The sequence below is a fragment of the Harmonia axyridis genome, chromosome 1, assembly GCF_914767665.1.
Source record: "Harmonia axyridis chromosome 1, icHarAxyr1.1, whole genome shotgun sequence".
In the NCBI taxonomy this organism is placed as follows: domain Eukaryota; kingdom Metazoa; phylum Arthropoda; class Insecta; order Coleoptera; family Coccinellidae; genus Harmonia; species Harmonia axyridis.
Genome location: NC_059501.1, coordinates 84,403,555 through 84,429,225, shown reverse-complemented (window position 1 = coordinate 84,429,225; position 25,671 = coordinate 84,403,555). Strand labels below are relative to the sequence as shown.

Sequence of the window (25,671 nt, the reverse complement as noted above, 5' to 3'; positions counted from 1 at the left end):
GACCGATGTAAAAAAAGACCACCTGTTGTCGAAATACATGTCCAAGATCCACAGATTGCAATTGCCCAACCGCCAATCTCACGATTCTACCGTGGCCGACAGCCAAAACTGCATCGATCATTATATCCGAGCCGTATACAATACCTTCACCGCTCTGTGCTCGCGTCGATTCGATGATCCTCCGGACGTTCAGAGATGCGTTCCATGGTGGGATGTCATCGGATGTGGAAAGTGGGAAAACGATGCTGGGGGAGGATTGGAACAGCATCAATAAAACGTATTTGTATAAAAGACAAACTTTGGTTAATTCAGTTTAGTTTTAGGTGCCACCGGTGTTTGGGATTACTTTTTTCAGGTAAGGGAGATGAAGTGTATAGGTGCGTGTTTCTATGGTGACAGTGCTTGGGGTTTTTTGGGGCAGGGGTGCCAACGTTTTTGGGAGTGCCTTTCCGGTTTTTTTTTTTTTTTAATATTCGGGTTGGTTGGTTTTTTTTTTCAGGTTGTAACATGGAGTTTTGGTTTGTTGTGTCTGATAATTATTTTGGGAATCGTTGTTTAGTTCTTCGAGAATTTCCATTGTTTACGTTTAGGAATTTGTGCAATTAAGAAATCGATTGAAAGATTCGTGTTCTTCATATGATATGGGTACACCAAAATTGGTTACTACTCCTCCTAAAGTCTTCTTCTCAGTTAAGAAACAAAGATTGAAATTTAAAAAGTACAGCTTTTAAAACTATAACATATGCAATAATTATGAAATGATAGTGTGTATTGGTAGGATACTTTTAAATGTAGTTTTTTTCACTGTTTACGCGTTATAAATTCTTGAAAATTATTGTTCTAACATCCCTGGTCCAAATTTTCCTGCAAAACATTTCATTTTGAATTCTTTAAATGGCTGATATATTAAAATTAAGAATATTCTGAAAGTACAAATAGCTTAAATTAATATTGAAAATCATTTCAAGGATGATTTTTTTTCTGTTCAGCAGAATACCTTCAAATACGAAACTGTGCATTTATTTTTAGTAGGATATTTTTGAATAATATTTCATAATTTTAATAAGTATTTAAATTTTCATCCTGAACTCGATTTATACCTAAATTAATATAATTTCCTATTTTTATATTTTCGTTGAAATAGTTTCGAACCCAGCTGCAAATCCTAAAAATCAAATCGAAAACAGTGTAAATGCAACAATCGTATGAATATCTCATTCAAAAAATTTATAGTCAATATTATCAACACTTTCAAAAAATTCATGATGAATACATATTGGTTCTATGTCGTCTTACCCTCGTATCTTTCGAATTAATTAATTGTATTTTGTAGACTTTCCAAGACAACAATAATTTGAAATTAATTGATCCATCCCTTGCAAATTACCCATGTAAATTCTCTGAAAAGAACTGTATAATGAACAAATAGATTGTTTTTATTATTTTTTGGAATGTATACATCCCAACTTGTTAACTAAGAAAATTGCTGTTTAGAAAAAGGTTTCAGTTAAACGCTTCCAAACATTTATCATCAAAAAATTTCTATTAAATTAGATAGCATTCATTTCTAATCATTAAATATTCTCAGGTGAAGCCGAAATTTGAATGAACATTCATTAAAAGTGTCAGTGTCAACGTACTTAAAACCATAGGCAGACATACATATCTGCAATTTCATACTTTTGTAAACAGACTGACGACCAGAAATTCCAACCAGGCATCTCAAAAACAATTGAATCATTAGACTTGCAATTGTTATCTAGTTGTTTGATGGGATTAATGCTTTTCTCTTTTAACAACCAACAAGTTGGTTTCATGAACCCACACGACGTTTTGAAACATTGGTATTTTGTGTTTAACTTTAGTGGATCTAGAAGGCGTTATCCTTCTAGAAATTTGGCTTTTGTTCAGGTGGCTTAATGGGTTTCGAAGATATTAATAGCATGTAATCATAATTCATTTAATTCCAATAATTCTCATAATTACAACTTAATAATTATTTTTAAACAGATTTGTTTTGTGTTAATTATCATCAAATTTGACATATCGAATTATATCGAACTTGATATCAATTGTCAAAGTCTCAAACTTATTTTTTTCCTCATGGAACACCTTTTTTTATTGAATCTGTTTGTTCGAAGTTTCATATACTTAAATTTTACTGTTATTGAGATTGGTATTTCGATTTCTCATGAATTGAACGCTCTTTTGAAAAACCTTATGACTCCAGAATTAATGAATTTATATAAATGAGATTTTGAAAGTCGATACTAGAAGAACGAAGGTGATTACTGACTTTTTGATAATCTAATCATTGAGAACTCTAAAGGTTGTTTTTTTAAAGCTATAGAACTTTAAATTGCAATAAAACAACGATGGATTATTCGATTGACATGAATTTTATTTATCTGCAAGATAATCTTGTGGCTTTACATTTTGAATATGATTTTTGGCATATGACCGCCACGGCTGGCTCGGATGTAGTCCAATCTGGACGTCCAATTTTCGATGACTTATTCCAACATTTGTGGCCTTATATCGGCAATAACACGGCGAATGGTGTCTTCCAAATGGTCAAGGGTTTGTGTTTTATCCGCATAGACTAATGACTTTACATAGCCCCACAGAAAGTAGTCTAGCGGTGTTAAATCACAAGATCTTGGAGGCCAATTCACAGGTTCAAAACGTGAAATTAGACGGTCACCAAACGTGTCTTTCAATAAATCGATTGTGGCACGAGCTGTGTGACATGTTGCGCCGTCTTGTTGGAACCACAGCTCCTGGACATCATGGTTGTACAATTCAGGAATGAAAAAGTTAGTAATCATGGCTCTATACCGATCACCATTGACTGTAACGTTCTGGTCATCATCGTTTTTGAATAAGTACAGACCAATGATTCCACCAGCCCATAAAGCGCACCAAACAGTCAGTTTTTCTGGATGTAACGGTGTTTCGACATACACTTGAGGATTATTTTCACTCCAAATGCGACAGTTTTGTTTGTTGACGTAGCCATTCAACCAGAAGTGCGCTTCATCGCTAAACAAAATAAAATGGACGTAGTGCGCGATACGTATTCCGCACAGAATAGGCGTGAGTCTATTCATGATAAATTGCCAAACCAAACTGAGAATAAATCACTTGACAGCTGTTAAATCGGTCGCCATCTTGAACAGTAATGCCAACTTAAAGTTATACACCTCGAAAAAAAAACACCCGTTATGAAAAGGCGGCCAGCAAATTGGGCTGAGTTGCCGCCTCTCAACTAGAGGCGCCTCAAACAAAACCATTCACTGTTCACTACTGCATCTAATCCGAAATAAACAATCGCAAAAGCAAACGTTTGCTCAACGACTCATTCAGAATTCATTCAGAACAAACACGATTACCAATGGGACGAGCTGCAGTTTTTCTCACCCAATTTCACAAACCGTTACCGACAAAAATCATTATCTCGGAACGTATTAATTATAAGTGAAGCGCCTAACTCAATATGCCGGTTCCCAAACACGGCACTGACACCCTCAATTATCTATATACAGTATCGGGAATAGATAAACAGGCGATTGTTGGCGCTCGGAATCACACATAAATAATTCAACAAAGGCCATGTATAGCGTTTGTAGAAGTCGAAAGTGAAGAAGCTGGTAAAAATTTCACACAATCACCTCTGATGTGTCTTCTTCTCTGCGCGTTCTCATCGGAGGAAGAAAGGTTTCACTTGGTGGGTAACGTACGGAGATGTCTGTTTGGCGAACGTAATTAATTATCTGTACGATTGTAGGTACAGGGGGCGTTCGTTAAAAAAACCTATGATTGGTTCATTTTGTGGGTTCTTTGAAAGTCGTTTTTCGATCGGATTTCGTTAAATTTTGAATAACTCTTCTCACTATTACCCTCATTGAAAGAGGGATAAAATCATTATGTTTATAGGCGTACAACTTTGCTTCGGCCGTTTTTTCCGATATTCGAGGATTTATTGTAACAAACTGGTTATACATTTATCATTCAAAGTATTGTCCATCGTTGGCCACTTTTTTCTACCATCTTTCGGGCAGCGTACGGATCCCTCATTGAAAAAACTGGTCATCTTTTGAAGCGGTCCACCAATCGATTTTTTACTTCTTCATAAGACCGGAAGTGCTGGTCAGCCAGGTCCTTTGTCATTGATCGAAACAAGTGATAGTCCGAGGGAGCAACGGCAGGTGGGGTAGGACTTTTCCAAGAATGTCTTGACCACTTTCGCAACATGTGGTCGAGCATTGTCATGCTGTGAAATCACTTTAGCATGTCTCCCGTTGTATTGCGGCCGTTTGTTTTTCAATACTCGGCTCAAACGCATTAATTGCGATAACGATCGCCTGCTATTGCTCAATTCGGTTTTAACAACTCATAATACACTGAACATAACCTTGGAATATTCGTTTTGGCCGTCGAGGTGGAAACATGGCCGGGATATCCCCATGATTTTCTGCGCCTGGGATTATCGTAATGAAGCCTTTTTTCGTCTCCAGTGAAACGCGATGCAGAAATCCCTTCTGTCTCTGCCTTGCAAGCAGCTGTTCACAAGCAAACAAACGCCGTTCAACATCTCTCGGCTTCAACTCGTACAGCACCCAATTTCCTTGTTTCTGAATCATTCCCATGACTTTCAGGCGTTTTGAAATGCCTTGTTGTGTCACTCCCAATGATCCTGCCAATTTTTGTTGCGTTTGACACGAGTCTTGATCAAGTAATGCCTCCAATTCTGCATCTTCGAGAACCTTCACTCTTCCACTGCCATGCTGGTCTTCGAAGTCACCGTTCTTAAAGCGTTGAAACTACTCTTCGCACGTTCTCCCTCTAACAGCGGCCTCACCATAGGTATTTGAGAGCATTCGATGAGCCTCAGCCGCAGATTCCTTTATATTGAAGCAGAAAATTAAAGCCTCCCGCAAATAACGAGAATTTGGCTCATAAGCTGACATGTTTGATCGAGAATAACTTTATTAAACAGACAAAAATCGACTAATATTTCGATGGCGTTATGTTTACAAATACCTGAGCTTATTGTATGACATCTACGATCTATTTTTTTGCAAAGTGGCGGAAGCAAAGTTGTACACCCAATATCATTTCTATTGGAAAACCTTATCCACCAACGCATGATATCATGAATCTAATTAAGAACTTAATAATTATCCGTTTCATTCATAATTTAGAAGGGGATCTCAATTCATGCACGCTCCGAGGATTCATCATAAAAAAATCATTAATATAATAATAGCATCATTAGAATAAATCACTACTCATCCTCACATATGGTATATATTATTCGATGAAAGCGTTCATCAACACTATAAAAACTTAATCAGTTATTAATATTCATTTTTTTGGGAATGTATTTCCGATTTATCGAATTAAGGTCAAATAACGACTACAAAAACGGTTGTATTTTTTATAGAGAAAGTAATTCATTATGGTACCAACATACTTTTGAAATCATAAGTAACATCAAAATAAGAACTTCCAGTAATAAAGGGGTTTTTTTCAGAGCTATAGAACTTTAAATTGCAATAAAACAACGATGGATTCTTCGATTGACATGAATTTTATTTATCTGCAAGATAATCTTGTGGCATTACATTTTAAATATGATTTTTGGCATATGACCGCCACCGCTGGTTCAGATGTAGTCCAATCTGGACGTCCAATTTTCGATGACTTTTTCCAACATTTGTGGCCGTATATCGGCAATAACACGGCGAATGTTGTCTTCCAAATGGTCAAGGGTTTGTGGCTTATCCGCATAGACCAATGACTTCACATAGCCCCACAGAAAGTAGTCTAGCGGTGTTAAATCACAAGATCTTGGAGGCCAATTCACAGGTCCAAAACGTGAAATTAGGCGGTCACCAAACGTGTCTTTCAATAAATCGATTGTGGCACGAGCTGTGAGACATGTTGTGCCGTCTTGTTGGAACCACAGCTCCTGGACATCATGGTTGTTCAATTCAGGAATGAAAAAGTTAGTACTCATGGCTCTATACCGATCACCATTGACTGTAAAGTTCTGGCCATCGTCGTTTTTAAAGAAGTACGGACCAATGATTCCACAACCCATAAAGCGCACCAAACAGTCAGTTTTTCCGGGTGTAACGGGGTTTCGACATACACTTGAGGATTAGCTTCACTCCAAATGCTGCAGTTTTGTTTGTTGACGTAGCCATTCAACCAGAAGTGCGCTTCATCGCTAATGGACGTAGTGCGCGATACGTATTCCGCACAGAACCATTATTTTCGAGATAAAATTGCACTATTTGCAAGCATTGTTCAGGCGTGAGTCTATTCATGATGAATTGCCAAACCAAACTGAGAATAAATCACTTGACAGTTGTCTTATCTGTCGCCATCTTGAACAGTAATGCCAACTTAAAGTTATATACCTCGAAAAAAAAGACCCTATATTTCGGTAACCTCACTATTCTTTTAAATCCTATTTGACGGAAACAGGGTGTTCAGAGCTAATCTTTCTGTGAAATAATCATAATTCAATCAAATACTTGTGATCAAGGAAAATTTTCTATCAGTATTAAGAAGTAAATACTGATAAGAAAGACTTCGCCACAAATTTTAGATTTCATCACTATATTGGAAGATGCCTTAGAGAATCAAAAACATCATCTAATATAATAATGAACCGAGATGAATGATTTCATTCTGATTATTTTAGAATTTCGCTTGATTATTTGCGAAGATTGCGCATTTTAGCGTAGTATATTCAAATTCGAACGTTACGATACGAATAAATATTAAACCATTGTATAAAATTTGCAGCGTATACCAACAACCAGACGCAATCTTGTTCAAACGAAGCGAAAAGTGTTGTTTGATGCGCTTAGCATCAATTGAGACTTGTGAAATTTACGCAACTCGCATAATTTATCGGAATTGGAAAATGAACAAACTACATTCCTCTGATAAACTTGTAGATGTCCCCTTTACTTTGTTGTGCGCTTCTTTAAAAGATTGACCTGACGTTGACACGACCATAAACAGTGGATTTGATGGATGTTTGGTCCATAACGTTTAGCATTTCGTGTCAATCATCTCAAGTTTTAGAAAGGACAATTATGAAGATCTTGATCGTTGGTCTTGCATTAGGCGTACAACTTTGTTTCTGCCGTTTTGCAATAGATGGCTGTAGCGGTGAGTGGTAGTCGAAATAAATAGATCGTAGATGTCATACAATAAGCTGAGGTAATTGTAAACATAACGCCATAGAAATATTAGTCGATTTGTGTCTGCATCATAAAGTTATGCTCGATATGTCAGCTTACGAGCCAAATTCTCGTCATTTGCGGGAGGATTCAATTTTCTGCTCTAATATGAAGAAATCTGCGACTGAGGCTCTTCGAATGTACTCAAATACCTATGATGAGGCCGCTATTAGTGATAGAACGTGCCGAGAGTGGTTTCAATTCTTCAAGAACGGTGATTTTGACGTCGAAGACCAGAGAGGAGGTTTTAGAAGATGCAGACTTGGAAACATAACTTGATCAGGACTCGTGTCAAACGCAATAAGAATTGGCAGGATCATTGGGAGTGACGCAAAACAAACCATTTCAAAACTCCTGAAAGTCATGGGAATGATTCAGAAACAAGAAAATTGGGTGCCGTACGAGTTGAATCCGAGAGATGTTGAACGGCGTTTGTTTGGTGTGAACAGCTACTTGCAAGGCAAAGACGGGAGGGATTTCTACATAGGAGAGTGACTGGAGACGGATAATCCCAAGCGCAGAAAATCATGGGGATATCCCATGCTTCCACGTCGAAGGCCAAACCGAATATTCACTGTTCCAAGGTCATCCTCAGTATTTGGTATGTCCAGCTCGGCGTAGTGTATTAGGAGTTGTTATAACCGACCGAAACAATCACGGGCGATCGTTATCGAAAGCAATTAATGCATTTGAGCCGAACATTGAAAGACAAACGGCCGCAATACAACGAGAGACATGATAAAGTGATTTTACAGAATGACAATGCTCGACCCCATGTTGCGAAAGTATGGTCAAGACATATTTGAAAACGTTGAACTGGGAAGTCCTACCCTACCCGCCGTATTCTTCAGATGTTGTTCCCTCGGACTATCTCTTGTTTCGTTCAATGGCACTTCCGGTCTTATGAAGAAGTAAAAATTGTATCGATTCGTGGACCACTTCAAAAGATGACCAGTTTTTTCAACGCGGGATTCGTACGCTGCCCGAAAGATGGGAGAAAGTAGTGGCCAGCGATGGACAAAACTTTGAATAATGAATGTATAACTAGTTTTTTACTATAAAGCCTCGAATTTCGGAAAAAAACGGCGGAAGTAAAGTTTTTCTCCTATGTAGTTGGCCCAGCCAAGCCCAGCCAGAATGGTCTCCAATATCCGATAACGGATTGGCACTATCAAGAAGAAGTAGTTGGCCCGGGACTTTTTGAGTGTAGTGTTACAGTTCTGTGTTCTGTGATCTCAAGTTAGCTGCACGATCGCTCAAAGGCTCCAAACGCCAAGTTATGGTGGATTTATGCACCAGTCCTAAGAACTAAGACTAAACCTAAGAACTAAGAACTAAAAAAAATTGAACGCTAACAGATCAATGAGAGCGTTTATGCACGTTTCCTAAGAACTAACACTAGTAGGCCAAATGTTAACTAAGAACTAAGGGCTCAGGTAAAATATAGAAGTGCGCGTGCACCGCATAGAATTTCAATATTAACGTGTACCAGTTTCTATCATTTTATGTTCTTTATTCGTGTTTATCGATGAAAAGTATTAGGTGTATTTGAAAAAATTAAATTAAATTTTTTCACAATAATTATTAATGTCAAACATCAAATTATAGAACAAATAGAAAGTAGTTCGAGCACGTGCGCATGCCTCAACTAAGAACTGAACAAGAGAGTGCATAAACGCCACTGAATTCTTAGGTTTAGTTCTTAGTTCATAGTTCTTAGTCCTTAGTTCTTAGGTACGGTGCATAAATCCACCATCAGTGCTTTCCTCGATATTTTTCCTTAATTTCTGAGGAGATCTTTGAAATTTGGGAGTTAGCCCACACTGTAAAAAAAATACTCAAGCATTGACCTATACATTTCTCTGGGACACTCGATCCGCATAGCAGCGTCATTGAACCGTAGATAAATGACAGCACCGTCAGATAAACACAAATCATCCGTGATGTAAGTACGAGCATCGGAGTAAACGCTTTAATAACAAAATTAAATAACGGACCCCAGGGCATAATGACAGTGAAAGTAAAGAGTCATCTAGGATGGCGTAAAATATCTATGATCACCATGTTGTCATTTACATAACACGCTCATCGTCTATTTGTTCATTCATACCTATCCGAAATATTTTATTGTTATCTCGTCCGAGTGTACCTACTACCAGATTGGGAAGTAGGTCGAAGCGGGGTCGTCCAGTAGTTCTAATCGAACTTGATTGTTTATACGTTAATGAGAGGAGAATTAGCAAAGATGTACGCCGCCTACTCGTTCGTAAGATAAGTCAATATGTAAGAGGATCATGGCGCAAACAATTACTTTTACTTATGGTTTTACTCAAGCGTGGATTTCACACAAGGCGATTGAAAAATTGAAGAGAAGCGGGTGGATTTTAAGTTCTTTAGGTGGTTTTGTCAACTCTAAACGTGATTTGATATGTGGATATGCGGCAGTCAATAAGTTTCGGGCCCAGTCAGTAAAAACACATTTTTTGCAGAAAGACTCGTTTTTGCTTTCGAAATGGACTTGAATCTCAGCAATCACTTCTTCATTAGTGTCAAATTTCTTTCCGTGTACAGTTTTTTCGAGGCCTGTAAAATGAGATGGGTGGTCAAGCAGTTGAAGGCGCAATTCGTTCAATTTTTTCATGGTTTTCATCGATTTGTGAAAAAGATAATTTTCTTTCATTTGAGGATGTTCAGAAATTCCTTTCAAATAATTTTTTTTTTTTGTAATTCGACTGGTTTACTTCCATCCGAAACACCTCGTATAAATCAGTCTATTCATCCTCCATAACATCACAAAGTTTAGGTAATACACTTTCGAACAATAAAGTTACATTGGCGTACAAATTTGCTTCCGCCGTTTTTTTTCCCGAAATTCGAGGCTTTATTGTAAAAAAACTGGTTATACATTTGTGATTCAAAGTATTGTCCATCGCTGGCCACTACTTTTTTCCATATTCTGAGCAGCGTACGGATCCCGCGTTGAAAAAACTGATCATCTTTTGAAGCAATCCACGAATCGATCCAACTTTCAACTTCATAAAACCGGAAGTGCTGGTCAGCCAAGCCGTGTGACATTGATCTAAACAAGTGATAGTCCGAGGTAGCAGTGACTGGAGAATACGGCTTGTGGGGTAGGACTTCACATTTCAACGTTTCCAAGTATGTCTTGACCCATTTCGCAACATGAGGGTCGGACATTGTCATGATGTAAAATCACTTTATCATGTCTGTCGTTGTATTGCTCGGCTCGAACGCTTTAATTGCCTTCGACAAAGATCGCCTGTGATTGTTTCAGTCACATCACTTTTAGGCGTATTGAAATGGCTTGTTGCGTCACTTCCAATGATCCTGCGTTTGACGCGAGTCTTGATCGAGTAATGCCTCCAATTCTGCATCTTCGAAAACTTTTTCTGTTCCACCGCCATGCTGGTCTTCGACGACAAAATCACCGTTCTTGAAGCGTTGAAACCACTCTCGGCACGTTCTTTCACTACTAGCGGTCTCAACATAGGTATTTGAGAGTATTCGATGAACCTCAGCCGCCGATTTCTTCATATTAAAGCAGAAAATTAAAACCTCCCGCAAATGACGAGAATTTGGCTCGTAAGCTGACATAATCGAGAATAACTTTATGATGCACACACAAATCGACTAATATTTAGATGGCGTTATGTTTACAAATACCTAAGCTTAAACTCTTTGGAAACTTTAAACCCGATTATCTCCTGTTGAAAGAGATCACTACTAATTTTTCTCTAGAATCCAAAAAAAAATTATCTGGTTCTTATCTTATCTTGAAAATATAGAAAAACCGGTTTCTTATCAAAAATTTAAATTTTCTTATAAGATGCAGCTTATCTCTCATTTCAGGAGAAACTTGAGGTAATAAGAAATATGATGCAAAAACTTCGAGCACTCTATGGCTCTCCTATAGAAAGTTATAAGCCTCGCAAATACAGGACTTAATTGTGAACCACCCTGTATTGGCAATAATGAACCAACAACCTTCGTGTTTTGGTTCAGGTATACCTGCATTAAATTCACGACATAAAAATTCAATGATTTGTGTACGCGCATGTTGTAAACGAGGTTTAGTAATTGTTGCTTCTTTTGAAAGGGTAATAACAATGATCATTTCTCTCATCCTCACAATATCCTCATTGTCTGGGTAATACTCGATTCTGCCAAGTGCACGAGTGAAAGTATGGGACTTTTCTATCTGATTGCGGTTATTGCTGAAAAATCGTTACCACGGTTACAGAGACTAACAGCCATATCGGCCACCGCTGATTTTCAACTGTTTCTCGGTAATTATTGGGTGTAAAATCCAAAATGACTCTCAGTCTTTGTCTATCTATTCTATTTTTTGACATATGCTACCTTTAGCATGTTTAATTTTCAACTTGTGAACATATTTCACGTTATAACTATTATTATTGTCATTTAAAACACATTGATTTAAGTATTCATTAAAAAATTTATTCAGAGTGTCTCATTTAAAAGTGTCCCCCCTCAATGACGCAACAACGAATCAAAATTTGTGAAAACACTCAGACAGGTCGATTTTTTATGACAGGGGGACATGGAGGATACAAAGCTTATTTCTACTAGCCACTCCCTGGAGAGGGTTGCAACCCCATCAAGAATTTGAAAAGAGAAAGTGGGCAGTTTTGTAGCACAAATGTATGCATGGATTCAAATTTGTATGAACCTACAGTTTACGTTCTAATAAAGTGAATATTCACAAAGTTACAGGGTGTTTTGAATGGAATTATGGTACCGATAAAACTAAATGAAGCAGAGATGTTTCAAATGATCGTATAAATTTCTATTGAAGGAAAAATGTTTAACGAACAGTATTACTAAAATTTACCGCAAATGCTCAAAGCGCCATTAGATTGCATGCAACGGTTTTGCATCGGTCAGCTCGAGTTTACGTTTTGCATCGGCAAGCTAGACTTAACGTTTTGCATCGGTCTGAACCTGTTTACTTTAGGCATCGGCCAGAAGAAATTATACGATCAATTAGAACATCTCTGTTTCATTTAGTTTTATCATTACCATAATTCCATAAAAACACCCTGTAACTTTGTGAATATTCACTTTATAGAACACAAACTGCAGGTCCATACAAATTTGAATCCATGCATAAATGTGTGCTACAAAACTACCCACTTTCCCTATTCAAATTCCTGATAGAGTTGCAACCCTCTCCAGGGGGTTGCTAGTAGAATCGAGCTTTGTATCCCAGATTATGTCCCCTGTCATCAAAAATCGACATGTTTTAGTGTTTTCACAAATTTTGATTCGTTTTTGAGTTATTGAGGGTGGCCACATTTAAATGAGACACCCTATATACATTAGTCACTTAAGTATAACTTAAAGATTGAACTTTAAAGCTTTGGTGGTATTCACTTACGCCTTTTCAACGTCTCATCATATGATTCTATGTGACCAATAACTTACCAGATAGACTAAGTCAGAAAAGATTCAAAATACGAAATTGATTTTTCCCCAACATAATATTATGAAAAATTTTCTAGTGGAACCATCAATTAATACAAAATATCTCCTAGAATAACCCCTTAAAACGCTTAGATCATTTATTTAATTCTGATTTCGATCTATATAGTAAATCTCGATTCAACTTTTCTTTGTACCCACCTTGTAAGTTCGCGTCAAGTACTGGTTTCGATAACTCCTCCAACCCAATCTGACTAGGATCATCTCAAGACATGACCTTGTCTCATTATGCAAATATAATTCGCATTAACCCATCTCTAAATCTCTGGAAAGTGATCTCTGCCTACTTATATAACTGCGAATTGTCCATATCTCTCTTAAGATCTCTAGTTAGGTTTCGTGTGGTAATTTTCTCAAAATTAGTAGGTTTACACATCAAGATATTCGTTGCGTCTTGGTCGTGGGAGCAGTTTTGATCTAAAATCGATAGATACCATCTGAAAACTTGGTTCACGCAACTGTTGCTAAGCTTTTTGACGTTAGTGTATTCTATGGTCGCACGTGGTGTCATTTTCGATGGCTGTTGTGTTGTCTCTTCATCTCAAATAACATTCTAACCACAGATAATCAAACTGTGAACCATGTATATGGTCTTTATATTAACCAGTAAAAACACATTTTTTTTTAAATTCGACTTTTTTCCTCATACAAAAAATAAAGAAAAAAACATCGAATATCATAAGCGCTTCTATTTCCTCCAAATAAAACTCATATTTCTTTGTAGTTCGCTGTAATGTTCTGACCGCCCTTGTACATTTAACAATTCACGCAATTCAACTTTGCACCTATATCGATGAGATTGTATCGATCTTCATCTGATGCAGTTTCACTGTTAAATGCCAAGTTGAAATCGAAATCGGTAACAAAGGAGCAAACAATTATAGAGCAATTTAAATTCATGACAGAAATTCTTGCTCCGACTCAATGAATTGCATCGTAATGATTTGTAAAAAGGTGTAACGCAACCCATCGAATAGAAATAGGAAAAAAACGGTGAATTCAGTAAAGGTCGATATAAATAGAGGAAGGAATGTAGAAATAAACGCGAAAGCATTTCAATTAATTATGAAAATTACGTACCAGACTGACTTCGGGTTTCAGAAAACTTTGAACTGTTTCATTTCTATATGGTTAATCTAGAATTTAACTGAAATTGAACATAGAAATGATTTTATGGCAATCGCAAGTGATTGTCATGAAATCATTTCTGTGTTCAATTTTAATTCATTTATGGTTCCACCATAGATTTCTAGCCAATGAGTAATCGGTCGATCAAAGTTCTTCTTCTTCTTTTCAGTGCGTCGTCTTCTTTCGAAGGATACATCATAATAATTATCTTCATTTTATTCCGTGAACCCACAAAAAGAGAAAGAAACATTCCTCAGTTTCTTCTTAAACTTATCTGAAGGTATTCCTAACACAAGCTGGAACAAGAAAAACCCAAGATTATTCATGATGTGAATGGCATTATGTCACTTTATATTTCGCAAATCTTCCATGGAAATTTTGGTGTAATTTACACCGAGAATGTATTGTTCAGATATGTGTGAAGCTTTTATGTTGATAGCCTTATTTAAATGAGATAGCAGTGGGATCCGAATATCCTCATTGTTTGAAAATGTTCAACTTGGGTACACGTTTTCAACAAGAATAAAATTTCATGCTAGAAGATAAGCTCTAGGACAACAAACGATCGTAGAATTAATTTTCCAATTATAGGTTAAAAAAACGCATAGATTATAATCTAGAAACATAATTCTATGTCTGAACCATAGAATATCAAGGAGTAAATATCCAAGAATTCCAATAGGTAGAAAATTGTTTTGTATCATTTCCATAACGAAAGTAACAACTTTATTTGGCATTCTGAAGAAGCGCATTTCATTACATAATCATACTTCTCTTAAGTCATAAATTCAGTTTGATTAATTTACCGGCAATGATGTTCACCTCTGACAGCAATCGTTTTCTATGTGCGATAAACAGGTGGTAATTAGGTACCTTCCGAAGCTTAGGAATTTCGGACAATTTCTCTATTTTGTAATAGAGGAAGTGCGGATTTTGGGAACTTTTGATTTAACGGAACCTAGCGTGAATCCGTGTCGTCAGGATCATCGATAGAACTCATCGATCGGGGTCAAGGGTCTTGATCATAGAGGTATCGATTCCCATCAATATATCTGTTGTATAATTTAAACGAAAATTGCTATTGAGTAATATACGAACCATCTATCTAAAATAACGCCTAGAGTTTTAAAATCAATTACTATCTCAAGGAACGTAATTTGTTTAGAAGAGTTGTTAAATATTTTTGACTATGGCATTGGTAATTCAAGAACTTACGAAATCAAATTTGAAATACCTTTCATTCGAAGTCTTCTTCCTCACCTTCCACTATTCGATTCAATTATCGAAATTTGAACTCAAAATTCCCTGAGCTTCAAATATCTTAATCGGTCTTCCAAATAGTAAATAGCTGAATAAGATTTAACTATAGGTAGATAATTAACAACTTTGAGCTTGCTTCGAGCACACACTCATAGATATTTATTCTATAAATGAACATAGATCAGGATATGTGTTCATCTATAGAATAAATATTTATGAATCTGTAGGTACTCGAAGCCTCTATGATTAAATTGAAATTTTAAAAAGCTTTTGGATGTTTATATGAACCTTGTTTTGGTTTGTTTCAGAATGAAAAAATACATCAAAATCGTAATATTGGCACTCGTGATACTCGATGGAATATGGGCACAGAAAAATGAGAAGGATGGCAAAAAAGAAAGAGGTAAACCTTGTGAATGGAATTCGGATATTTCGATTGGTGAGAATTGAGGAGAAATATGAAGCATGATTCAAATTTGCACCTATATATATTTGCACAGTAGGAGTATCAACAATCAATAAAACACCTTAAAAAAAAATTAATAACAAGAATTCTACAAATTTTCGAATTTTGAAAATGTATTTAATCCAATCCTTTTCTCTTTCTCTGTGAATGTCTTATCAAGATAGCAATGACTTATTTTTAGTAGGTATACCATAGATATTTAGATGGAAGCACAGAGAAGTTCCTCTTTCTTCTTTTTAAATATAAAACTTGTACAAAACTATTTATCCCTTTGAATGGTGTTTGTTCCTTTTATTTCTCCTTAGTTCTGTTCATATTCAGTTAGTAATATTCAGTTTAGTTGATTTCAAAAATCGCTCTTGTCAGATTAATATGCACTTCTCGAAAAAATAATTAAATTTTCTTCCAACAAAAATTTTCTAGGTAAAAGAGACACAGGTCAAGAAACACACACAAATGCTGATGTTATGGTTCAAAATATTTTGCAATGGCTACAAGGGGTGTACACACAAAATAGTAGAAAAGGTAGGATTCCCAAAGGGTGCTTATTTTAATAATGGGGTTTATTAGTCATTATCGAGAAAGTCTCCGACTCAAAAAAAAATTTAAATTGGACTTAAGACGTATCCAGCTGTTAGACACAAGCCCCCACAGTTTTCAACGCATCGTGAAGCTTATTTTTCGAACATTTTCCCACAAACTCATCATCACAAGCCTCTTCATTAGCTTCAAACTGAAAGAAAAATTTCCACAGAACTTCAAAACTCTTAACCTATAAAAATCTCATTATCCGCAGTTCGCCAAGGTTCTTTCCGGGAATACCTGCCGCCGAGCAACACCCAGAAGCCTAGGCCATTCGAACCATCCGAACAACACGGCCAATATCTACCTCCAAGGCAACCTCCATACCCTCCTTCAGGTTCCATAACTCCTCAACCTCCCTTCAACATCTATACCAACCCTGCCACTGGTGCGGTGACAGGTGAAGGTGGATACTCCCCCTCCCAACCTTCAGAAGGTCCTTCTACCCCCTCCCCTGCTGAACCCACCAGGTACCCGACCAGGCCACGCCCAACTGGGTACCCTACAAGACCTACACCAGGTAAAGAATTAATTAATTTCATTTACCAGTTTATTATTTTTATTTTATTGTTTTGCTACCAATGTGATTATTGAGTACATTATGCCCTTTGACACAATCTAAATTTTTATGGCCCTTGGGCATGATGTAAAGAAAGAAATAATTTTTATATCTATTAAATATCAGGGTACTGAGGGAGGTTGTTGCTTTCAAGGCTCAAGGCATCTAGTCAATGCCCTTGGTACTTAAATAATTGTTCCGACTGATTTTAATATCAATAATCCTGTATTAGGGTACTCTACAAGGCCATCGACACTCTATACCACAGCCTACCCGACTAGACCAACTGGTTACCCTACAAGAGGGAGACCTACAGGCTATCCTACAAGACCTACAGGCTACCCTACCAGACCTACCGGCTACCAACCAGCAGGTAAGCTGCGGTATCCATTTTAATGTAATTTCCTTATTGCTTCCACTTCACCATTCAAACAATATTTTCAGGAACCGTAACTTATCCCACAACTGAACAAAGAGATCGAGTAGATCAACCAGGATACTCCACTCCACCATCCTACAGGCCTTCCACGCAGGAAACACCAGGTTATCCATCAGAACAACCTACAACGAAAAGATATCCAACTCCAGGACCCACCTACATTCCAGTAACTACTGAGCAAGAGTACAGACCAAGTTCTCCAGCACCTACCTATGGTCCAACTTACAGGCCCAGTTCGCCGGCTCCGACGTACAGGCCTACCTATAGGCCCACAGGTCCTACTTATCGACCTACGGAAGGACCATCTTACAGGCCTACAGAAGGACCAACCTACAGGCCCACGCAAGGTCCAACCTATAGGCCTACAGAAGGACCAACCTACAGACCCACAAAGGGACCAACCTATAGGCCTACAGAAGGACCAACCTACAGGCCCACAGAAGGACCAACCTACAGGCCCACAGAAGGACCAAGCTACAGGCCCACAGAAGGACCTACCTACAGGCCCACAGAGGGACCATCTTACAGACCCACAGAAGGACCAACCTACAGGCCCACAGAAGGACCATCTTACAGACCCACAGAAGGACCAACCTACAGGCCTCCAGGTTCAACTTACATACCAACGGGAAGGCCTACCACCACGCCAAACCCAGATGATAACAGCGTAATACCAACACGACCAACACCAAAACCAGGCGACACTACAGGAACCGGCTCCGAGATAGAAGGAACAGTAGTACCAACCATATCCGATGAAGATCTTCGTCATCCTCCACACATCCACGACATCCAAGTGCAGTGTGCAAAGGACATGATGCAGATTACAATCGAATTCAACAGGCAGTTTGATGGAATCATTTATTCCAAGGGTTTCTACAGCAATCCCGAATGTAGATATGTTGCAGAGAACAGTGGGCAGATTAAGTACACCTTTACTGTTAGTCTCAATTCTTGCGGAACAGAATTCATCAGTGCCTTCGATACTCTTGGACAGTCATATTTGGAAAATGTGTTGGTGATTCAAAACGAGCCTGGTGTTCAGGAGGTCTGGGACACCATCCGGGCTGTAAGATGCTTGTGGGAAGGCAACCTCAGGGAAACTTTGTCAGTGAATTTCAATGTTGGCATGCTGGCTCAAGAAATAGTAACATTCAGTGGTGACACAGCAATGGCCAGACTGGACATCCAGTTAGGAAGAGGACCTTTTGCTCCAGCAGCCAACGGCTTGGTTAAGATCGGAGAAATGATGACCTTAGTAGTGTCTGTAACAGGCGATGCTGGGTTCGATATCCAAGTTAAAGAATGCAGAGCCAAGGACACAACAGGCGAAAACAGCATCCTTCTAACGGATGATAACGGTTGTGTGTTGAAACCTAAACTGTTCGGAGCGTTCCAGAAAACTAGAGAAACTGGAAACACTGGTGCCAACATCATCGCTTACGCTTTCTTCAATGCGTTCAAATTCCCAGACATCATGGATCTGGTCTTGGAGTGCAACATCGAGTTGTGCAAAAATGATTGCGAAGTGTGCCCCAATCCCAATCAACCATTAGAACCGGCTCGTAGAAGAAGACGTCGTGATTTGTACAGCAATGGAACTTTGGGAGAACCTGTAACGATGGGTAAAAGATTGAGTATAATCCTGCCAGAGGATCTTTCGACTGGTGAAGCCATCATAAATTTGAATGAAAACCACAACGTTTGTTTATCAACTCAAAGCTTTGTATTTTCGACAGGTATTTTGATATCTTTATTAACTGCAAGTTGTATTTTAAGTGCGTACTTGTGGTTGAAAAATCAACGTCTATCTGTGAAAATGTAAATGAACTTTGTTCAATTTTGCCAACTATTTATAATTATCAATTTAAGTTATTTTTTTATTATACTTCCCAATTATTGTAAAAAAACGATTCAATATCCCATAATAGGGAAATTACCCAAAAATTGTACCTACAATCATGTAAATACTGAATATTTTTAATAAAAATTTAAAACTATTTTTTTCATTTATTTAACATGCACAATACTCAATTATCTACAAATAATACCATAGTTATTTCTCAGTTTATATTATACAGTATTCTTAGATACTCCCAATTTGAACTAATACATTAGAACACCAAAAATGATAATTTATCACATAGAAACAAAATTAATGTATTATCTAACTGAGACATCAACAATGTCTCACTCTAGGCAAGGCTATATAGCTTTTTCCATTCTCCAAGTCGTGATACCCAATTGGTCCTGCTTCACAATCAGCACAAGCCAAAAACTTTGTAGTCCCAACGGTATTAGAGAAGCCCACATTTTGAAAAGTGTACATATCAGGGACACACCAAAACGAAGAGATAAGTTCGTTTTTAGGATCTAAATCGTTAGTTTTATTTTGTTTCATCAACGGTAATTGAAACTGGAAATAATTGAGACAATCATTAATGCAAACAGGTACACAATATATGAAGAGTATTCACACCTGTGATTTAATAAATGATCCAGAGGATGGCAATAGAATAACTGATTGGCAATAAGAACATTTTACTGTTCTTACATTTTTGCCATCAGCTATTTCATCGTCATAATTTTCTGTAGAAACAGGCATTGTTTATTTTGAGATTTTTGTAAATGCAAAAAGAATTCGTAATCATAGAATAAAAAGTTCACACGAAGATTACACTAGAAATAGTTTTTTGACCTACGTAATCGATAGTTAAATATAAGATAGATATGTAATATGAACTCCTATTTATTATAAGAATAATTCTTATTAATGAACCTCTTTGAAATGATGGAGTTAATAATTTTATAAAGAATAATTTTTTAACGATAATTCAAATAATTGAAACATAGAATTGAATAATCAAATTTAATAGATCTACGGCGTAGACCTAATATTTGATATGAATATATGATCTACAGGCATAAAAAGTAGGTTAGGAATTCAAATTGGAGGCAATTCTCTAATTCAAATTAAATAATATATTTTCAAATCAAAACGAAAGCTTTGATATATTCAGTCGTATGGATTAAATGGAAATTGTTCTAAAAAAATGAATTCAGATGATATTGAAAACGGAAATGATGAGTAAGGTTTTTTTCTTGTAAAAGGAACTTGAAGTTCAAAATCATCTTCGTTAGGAAAAAATGAATCAATTCCTCTATAGCACCACTATTTTTTTAGGCGTTGTTTCAAGGAAATTGATGAAGTTATCACTTTAGCTAAACTGAAACAAGATGATCTTATGCCTTGCGTCCAAACCATATATTTCAACGATAGTAATTTGGACTGTGACAATTTGAAACTTATTCAACTTAATGATACTCTATTGAAAGACATTGAGGAAGGACAGACGTTAGTTTTCAAAGGTGATATACATGAAAATGTAGTTCTTTGTTCAAAGACTAAAACTTACGATGTTTGTGAAACTGAGACCTCCAACAGTTTACTTTTGTTGAACGGCATGAAATTCAGTGAAAGTTGTAAAAATTGTGATGAAAGGACAATTTCCAAAGCGAAAGTACATGGAATATTTTATGAATATTTAGAAGCAGTACCAGGCAAACCTTATCTGGGCAAACTAGAGCAATTGCTGAGTGAATCTGAATATAAAGGACCGGAACATGAGTATAGTATAGACCAAAGTAAACTATTAACTTTCGAGGAATTGGATAATGTTGTACAGTGTTCAAAAAAAGAATTACAGGATGCTCTTGATAAAATGGATATTATTGTAATGGATAATAAAATAAGGTTGTTGGGATTCGAGTATCATTTTAGGGTTTTATCATATATGTTGAAATTAATAGATGAAAACTCATGGAATTTAGATGAAATAAATTATGAAGTTACCATAAATTCACTCAAAGAAATAATACCAGTTGATGTTGTGAGGAGTCTCTTTGACAAATACACAGAAGAATCCAAAATAGAAGATGATGAAGTATTTTATTCATACAAAGAAAGGGACATATGCATATTTTTCGCAAAAGTTCTTCTGTCTCAAGCAGAAAAATTCAATTTTGAGGATTTCTTCCAAGCTTGGGGCGAATCTTTACCTGAGGGAATGTATCCAGATGAAGAAATGTTATATGGAATCGCTATAATCGATAGAAAAACAACGCCAAATTGTATTTGGGCATTTCCAGAGAATACACTACCTGAAAATATCAATGAACGCTTTAAAATTTTATTTCAAACAAGAGAAAAGTGGACAGTTCCAGAAATTACACCGTATATTAAGTATGCCTTTAGAGAAAGTTTTTTTTCAAGTTATTAACTATTCTATATTTTCAGAAAGTTAACAACTGATAAACTTGATGTGAATGCTTTATTAGCAAAGTATGCCAGGGCTTCTACCCATGATGGAGTCAAATATTATGGTGCTAAGCATGTCAAATGAAAAAAAAATTTAAACACTGATTTTACAATTGTCACTATAATAAATAATTGGATCTATCTATTAATTTTATTGCATTGCACAAAAATAAGAATTTTATCCTCTCAAAGTTTTAAATGGATGTTTTTCTCTTTATCCATTTATCGTTAGTTATTATTATGGAAATAAAATCATGAATGCAGAAACCAATGGAATACACTTCAGAAAAACAAACTCATTATTGAAACTTATAATTTTAATAACTTAACACTTAACAAAATTGTAAAAAATATATTATTCTTACACCAATGGGTAAATTTACATAGGATCTGTAGCCTTAAAATGTTCTGTATCAATTGTTGAATAGGCGTGACCTTCATCGATCAAAAACTCCAAAGCTTCCCTATAAAAATCAATAAAATTTTAAAATCATTCTCTATGTAGGAAAAGTGTTACTCACAAAACTTCAACAGATCTTTGCTGTGGAAACTGACTAAGGAGTTCAGTTTTTGAAGTACCAGACATTGATGGAGCTCTCTTCAGAATCTCATGAATTTGAGCCTGAATAGGTGTTAAAGAAGAGTCTTGTGCGGTAGTTTCCAAAAAGTGCATCGAGTTTGCAAGATCTCCACCTGGATTATTTTTCTTGATGGCTGAAGTAGGGCCCTGAAAGGGATTGATAATTTCATGGTTGATAGTTAATAATTTAATTATGAACCTACCGTAGGATTACTAGCCATATATTCAGCCTCTAACCTAGCATGAATTACTTGTAGAAGATGGCTGGTGACAACGTTAGCATCTGATACTGGGAACATCCTTAACACCATCATCATTTTTTCATTATCTTGGAACCTAAGGGATCCAAAAATTTGTACGTAACAATTTTCTTTGATACTGGGTAACTTTGGAGCATTATCCTACAAGAAAACAAGACTTACTTGAGTATCTTAGGACATAGAACATCTAATATTGTTCATACTTTATCTGTTTCTAACCACCAAATTGCCTTAATATTACCAGTATGGTCTTGAATGTTATACATGGCTTTGGTAGACTGAACTTCATAGTCTAGCACTATACCAACAATGCTCAACTGAAATTAAAACAAGAAATGTGAATACAATTTCTTATTTCTGTAGAGGCTACACTCACTATTTGAGTTTGCATGCCAAACAATGAAAATTCTTCTTCAGGGCAGTCCTTGATTTGTCTGATGACAACGGGGACAACATTTTGTAGTCTTCGTGTTTTCTGAAGATAATATATAGGTCAGTATATACCAAGAACACATAATTATTGAGCAGATACCTGTCCTTTTCCAGGAGTAGCATCAGCATCATTTGTATTGTTAAAGAAGCCCCCACTGGCACTTTTATCGCCTGAAATGAGAAGAACGTCATAATTCATTATCGAGTTTGGTCACATTTAGTGTGAAATACTGACCAAACATTGAAGATTCCCACATTTTGAATTTCCTTTTTGAAAATCTCTGGTAAAATAGTAGCAGGCAGTTTGGTGAATTCAATTTTCTTACGTTGAGCGGGAAAATAGTTAGTGGTTAGAAAATAAAGTCAATCTTAAGAACTACTCTAGATAAAATATTATATTTTATATATATTTAACTAGAATTAAATTAGTCAATAAAAAGGATTATCATTTATAAAAATAATTTTTGTAAACACTATCCTATTCAATTCCAATATCTGAATATTTATAAAGAACACATTTGAAAATATCTTCTTTTGGTTCTCTGAAAAATTTGAATTTTTATTTAAATGAAGGATATAATGAAAAAAAAATTAAATTAAATTTTATATATTTTTTTAAACAAATTTATAAAATTTACAAAGGCCATATTATAAAGAATATCTGTAATTTGCTATGTCAAAAATTAAACACAGAAGAAAGTTTCTCGTTGACAGACCTTTTGAAATTCGGTTCTGGAGCTGTGTTCAAGGGCTGGTATTTCTTAATCTGAAACCATCCGCGTGGTTTTTTGTAATTTTAAGTAGATAAGTCGAAAAGTTTATTTCCAAGATGCCACCAAAGTTCGATCCTACTGAAGTTAAATACGGTAATTTATACTTTCAATATTTATTATAATTTCTTTTTGTTTGAAGGTTATGTTGATGTTATAATTTACTTTTACTTCTATTTGCAGTATACTTGAGATGTGTCGGAGGAGAAGTAGGTGCAACCTCTTCTTTGGCCCCCAAAATCGGTCCTCTAGGTTTGGTAAGTCGATATTTAAAATTGTTTTGGTCTCAAGTTAACTTGTTCAATTCTTAGTCCCCCAAAAAAATTGGTGACGACATTGCCAAGAGCACCGCCGACTGGAAAGGTCTCAAAATTACAGTATGCTTGAAAATCCAAAATCGTCAAGCAACCATTTCTGTTGTACCATCAGCAGCTTCCCTCATCATTAAGGCTCTTAAAGAACCTCCACGAGACAGGAAGAAGCAAAAGAATGGTGAGTTTTGATCTGATGTTATTTTTGTTTTACTGATACTATAACTAATTCATATATCTCAATTTATGTAGCTCTTACAATTATGTTTGTTGACTTACTTAAATTTACTTCTTATTTTCAGTTAAACATTCAGGAAATTTGGCTTTAGATGATGTTATGGAGATTGCCAAACAAATGAGGCCTAGGTCCATGGCTAGAACATTAGCTGGATCTGTTAAAGAAATCTTAGGTACTTGTCAATCCGTTGGATGTACTGTAGATGGAAAACCACCACATGACCTTATTGATGAAATCAATGACGGAAGTCTTGAAATCCCAGAGGAATAAATAAAATTTATAATTTATAAACTTGTTTTCTTATGAACCCTTTTTTATTAATTTTTATTTGGAAATGAGTTTTTAAATAATGAATAGACAAATATAGAGAATTTTTTATTGTAGAAACAGCTCAAGATTATCTTTCAATTTTGAAAATTAATCATTTCATGAATTAAATAATCTAAAGATTAATGTGACTCAAATTGGTGAAAAAGATCCAATTTTGAAAATAAGAACCATATTCTTTTGCATTAGAGCCAAGTTCATGGCATGAAAATATCTTTGAAAACAACTTTAGCAAAAATTCTGCATCTATTTGAAATAAATTATAATAAAATGTGTTAATTCATATTATAAGTGCACATCATCCCATTGAATATTAACAATCTTCAATCTGTTGGATTTTGGATAACCATTAAAATGAACTCTTTGTCTGGTGCCACCATTATTTCATGCTTTTTAGACCTAATTCGGAGAAAAGTTAAATCATTTGAGGGGTCCAAGTCCCTCACAACACTTCTAGCCTTATCTGAGAGTGAGCTTATAAGGCCTGCATATTGAACGGTGGTGGTATTATCAAGTGTTGTTTTAATAGGTATACCTGAAATGAAGGTCCAATGAAAAGGATTTTCTGCACAAATATGAGACTATTTCATGTACTGATGATTTGAAGGTACACTAACTAGATAGTGAATATAGATGAGTAGATATTAAAATTTATTCATTCGAACTATAATTTGTTATCGATTATAAAGAATTCTACCTGATAACTTATGGTTTACCTTCTGAATTAACAACAATAATTCCTACAACACCTTTATGGGATTGTATACGTTTAAGGGTATCTTCAACTTCGTTTGCCTGAAAAACATAATTTAATAATTCACAAATCTGTATTGCGAATATTTACCATATTCCTAGATGTTTTTTGATTTTTATAGTAGTCTCAAATATTGATTAATCGACCAAATATTTATAATTTTTTTGACATGTCTATGTTGTCAAATGAACAGAGAAAAATCGATAATTTAATGTTTTGTTCTGTGGAAAAAACATGGAACTGAAACAGATTCTCTACTTTGAATTTGAAATAATCATTCACAATGAAAAATAAAAAGATTATTTCAAATTAGCATACCAAATTTTAAATGATTTCAAATAATTCATCTATTGTATTAGAAATCTCATCGATGAACTTAAAAAACAATCATCAAATTCTAAATGTAGAATTGTAGAATCACAGATTACTAGTGTCTGTGGTAGAATAGTTCAAAATGAAGTA

The 25,671-nt window shown here is 35.8% G+C and overlaps 6 protein-coding genes across 7 annotated transcripts; 3 read left to right on the top strand and 3 right to left on the bottom strand.

Moving 5' to 3' along the window:
* The first annotated feature begins 238 nt into the window (after window positions 1-238).
* On the top strand, window positions 239-19,219 carry LOC123688730 (ESX-1 secretion-associated protein EspI-like). 2 transcript variants are annotated; one of them, XM_045627372.1, is made up of 7 exons: window positions 239-355; window positions 15,482-15,576; window positions 16,063-16,164; window positions 16,436-16,741; window positions 17,013-17,153; window positions 17,225-17,771; window positions 17,820-19,219. In XM_045627372.1, the coding sequence occupies exons 2-7, from the start codon at window positions 15,483-15,485 to the stop codon at window positions 19,042-19,044; spliced, it is 2,415 nt and encodes an 804-aa protein (XP_045483328.1). In that variant the 5' UTR covers window positions 239-355; window position 15,482; the 3' UTR covers window positions 19,045-19,219. The 2 variants fall into 2 exon arrangements, with proteins under 2 accessions (XP_045483328.1, XP_045483327.1); XM_045627371.1 differs by having other exon boundaries at window positions 240-355; window positions 17,225-19,219.
* On the bottom strand, window positions 19,217-19,890 carry LOC123688731 (guanine nucleotide exchange factor MSS4 homolog). The gene is made up of 2 exons (XM_045627373.1): window positions 19,699-19,890; window positions 19,217-19,635 (listed from the first exon to the last, which is right to left on the bottom strand). Exons 1-2 carry the CDS (start codon window positions 19,822-19,824, stop codon window positions 19,399-19,401), a joined length of 363 nt encoding a protein of 120 aa, XP_045483329.1. The 5' UTR covers window positions 19,825-19,890; the 3' UTR covers window positions 19,217-19,398.
* Window positions 19,891-20,143: 253 nt separating this feature from the next.
* Window positions 20,144-21,678, top strand: LOC123678890 (sister chromatid cohesion protein DCC1). The gene is made up of 3 exons (XM_045616158.1): window positions 20,144-20,307; window positions 20,404-21,462; window positions 21,517-21,678. Exons 1-3 carry the CDS (start codon window positions 20,273-20,275, stop codon window positions 21,620-21,622), a joined length of 1,200 nt encoding a protein of 399 aa, XP_045472114.1. The 5' UTR covers window positions 20,144-20,272; the 3' UTR covers window positions 21,623-21,678.
* Window positions 21,679-21,833: 155 nt separating this feature from the next.
* LOC123681153 (replication protein A 32 kDa subunit) lies at window positions 21,834-23,182 on the bottom strand. Its single transcript, XM_045619390.1, has 7 exons — window positions 23,045-23,182; window positions 22,910-22,980; window positions 22,754-22,852; window positions 22,581-22,694; window positions 22,321-22,518; window positions 22,059-22,264; window positions 21,834-22,001 (listed from the first exon to the last, which is right to left on the bottom strand). The coding sequence occupies exons 1-7, from the start codon at window positions 23,064-23,066 to the stop codon at window positions 21,917-21,919; spliced, it is 795 nt and encodes a 264-aa protein (XP_045475346.1). The 5' UTR covers window positions 23,067-23,182; the 3' UTR covers window positions 21,834-21,916.
* Window positions 23,183-23,512: 330 nt separating this feature from the next.
* Window positions 23,513-24,414, top strand: LOC123688835 (60S ribosomal protein L12). Its single transcript, XM_045627560.1, has 4 exons — window positions 23,513-23,675; window positions 23,763-23,836; window positions 23,891-24,071; window positions 24,193-24,414. The coding sequence occupies exons 1-4, from the start codon at window positions 23,639-23,641 to the stop codon at window positions 24,396-24,398; spliced, it is 498 nt and encodes a 165-aa protein (XP_045483516.1). The 5' UTR covers window positions 23,513-23,638; the 3' UTR covers window positions 24,399-24,414.
* Window positions 24,415-24,682: 268 nt separating this feature from the next.
* On the bottom strand, window positions 24,683-25,432 carry LOC123688836 (dynein light chain roadblock-type 2). The gene is made up of 3 exons (XM_045627561.1): window positions 25,300-25,432; window positions 25,172-25,250; window positions 24,683-24,990 (listed from the first exon to the last, which is right to left on the bottom strand). The coding sequence occupies exons 1-3, from the start codon at window positions 25,300-25,302 to the stop codon at window positions 24,779-24,781; spliced, it is 294 nt and encodes a 97-aa protein (XP_045483517.1). The 5' UTR covers window positions 25,303-25,432; the 3' UTR covers window positions 24,683-24,778.
* Between the last annotated feature and the right edge of the window lie 239 nt (window positions 25,433-25,671).

Excerpts from the sequence above, each read along its gene's own strand:
- LOC123688730 (XM_045627371.1), top strand. The coding sequence starts at position 15,483 with ATGAAAAAATACATCAAAATCGTAATATTGGCACTCGTGATACTCGAT. Across the intron at positions 16,742-17,012 it reads CCCTACAAGACCTACACCAG|GGTACTCTACAAGGCCATCG; the intron begins GTAAAGAATTAA and ends ATCCTGTATTAG. Across the intron at positions 17,154-17,224 it reads TACCGGCTACCAACCAGCAG|GAACCGTAACTTATCCCACA; the intron begins GTAAGCTGCGGT and ends CAATATTTTCAG.
- LOC123678890 (XM_045616158.1), top strand. The coding sequence starts at position 20,273 with ATGAATTCAGATGATATTGAAAACGGAAATGATGA. Across the intron at positions 20,308-20,403 it reads ATTGAAAACGGAAATGATGA|GCGTTGTTTCAAGGAAATTG; the intron begins GTAAGGTTTTTT and ends CTATTTTTTTAG. Across the intron at positions 21,463-21,516 it reads GAAATTACACCGTATATTAA|AAAGTTAACAACTGATAAAC; the intron begins GTATGCCTTTAG and ends CTATATTTTCAG.
- LOC123688835 (XM_045627560.1), top strand. The coding sequence starts at position 23,639 with ATGCCACCAAAGTTCGATCCTACTGAAGTTAAATACG. Across the intron at positions 23,837-23,890 it reads AAATCGGTCCTCTAGGTTTG|TCCCCCAAAAAAATTGGTGA; the intron begins GTAAGTCGATAT and ends TTCAATTCTTAG. Across the intron at positions 24,072-24,192 it reads CAGGAAGAAGCAAAAGAATG|TTAAACATTCAGGAAATTTG; the intron begins GTGAGTTTTGAT and ends TCTTATTTTCAG.
- LOC123681153 (XM_045619390.1), bottom strand. The coding sequence starts at position 23,066 with ATGTGGGAATCTTCAATGTTTG. Across the intron at positions 22,981-23,044 it reads GTGGGAATCTTCAATGTTTG|GCGATAAAAGTGCCAGTGGG; the intron begins GTCAGTATTTCA and ends TTCTCATTTCAG. Across the intron at positions 22,265-22,320 it reads ATATGGCTAGTAATCCTACG|GGCCCTACTTCAGCCATCAA; the intron begins GTAGGTTCATAA and ends AATCCCTTTCAG.
- LOC123688836 (XM_045627561.1), bottom strand. Across the intron at positions 24,991-25,171 it reads TATTGTTGTTAATTCAGAAG|GTATACCTATTAAAACAACA; the intron begins GTAAACCATAAG and ends CCTTCATTTCAG.
- LOC123688731 (XM_045627373.1), bottom strand. The coding sequence starts at position 19,824 with ATGCCTGTTTCTACAGAAAATTATGACGATGAAATAGCTGATGGCAAA. Across the intron at positions 19,636-19,698 it reads GATCATTTATTAAATCACAG|TTTCAATTACCGTTGATGAA; the intron begins GTGTGAATACTC and ends AATTATTTCCAG.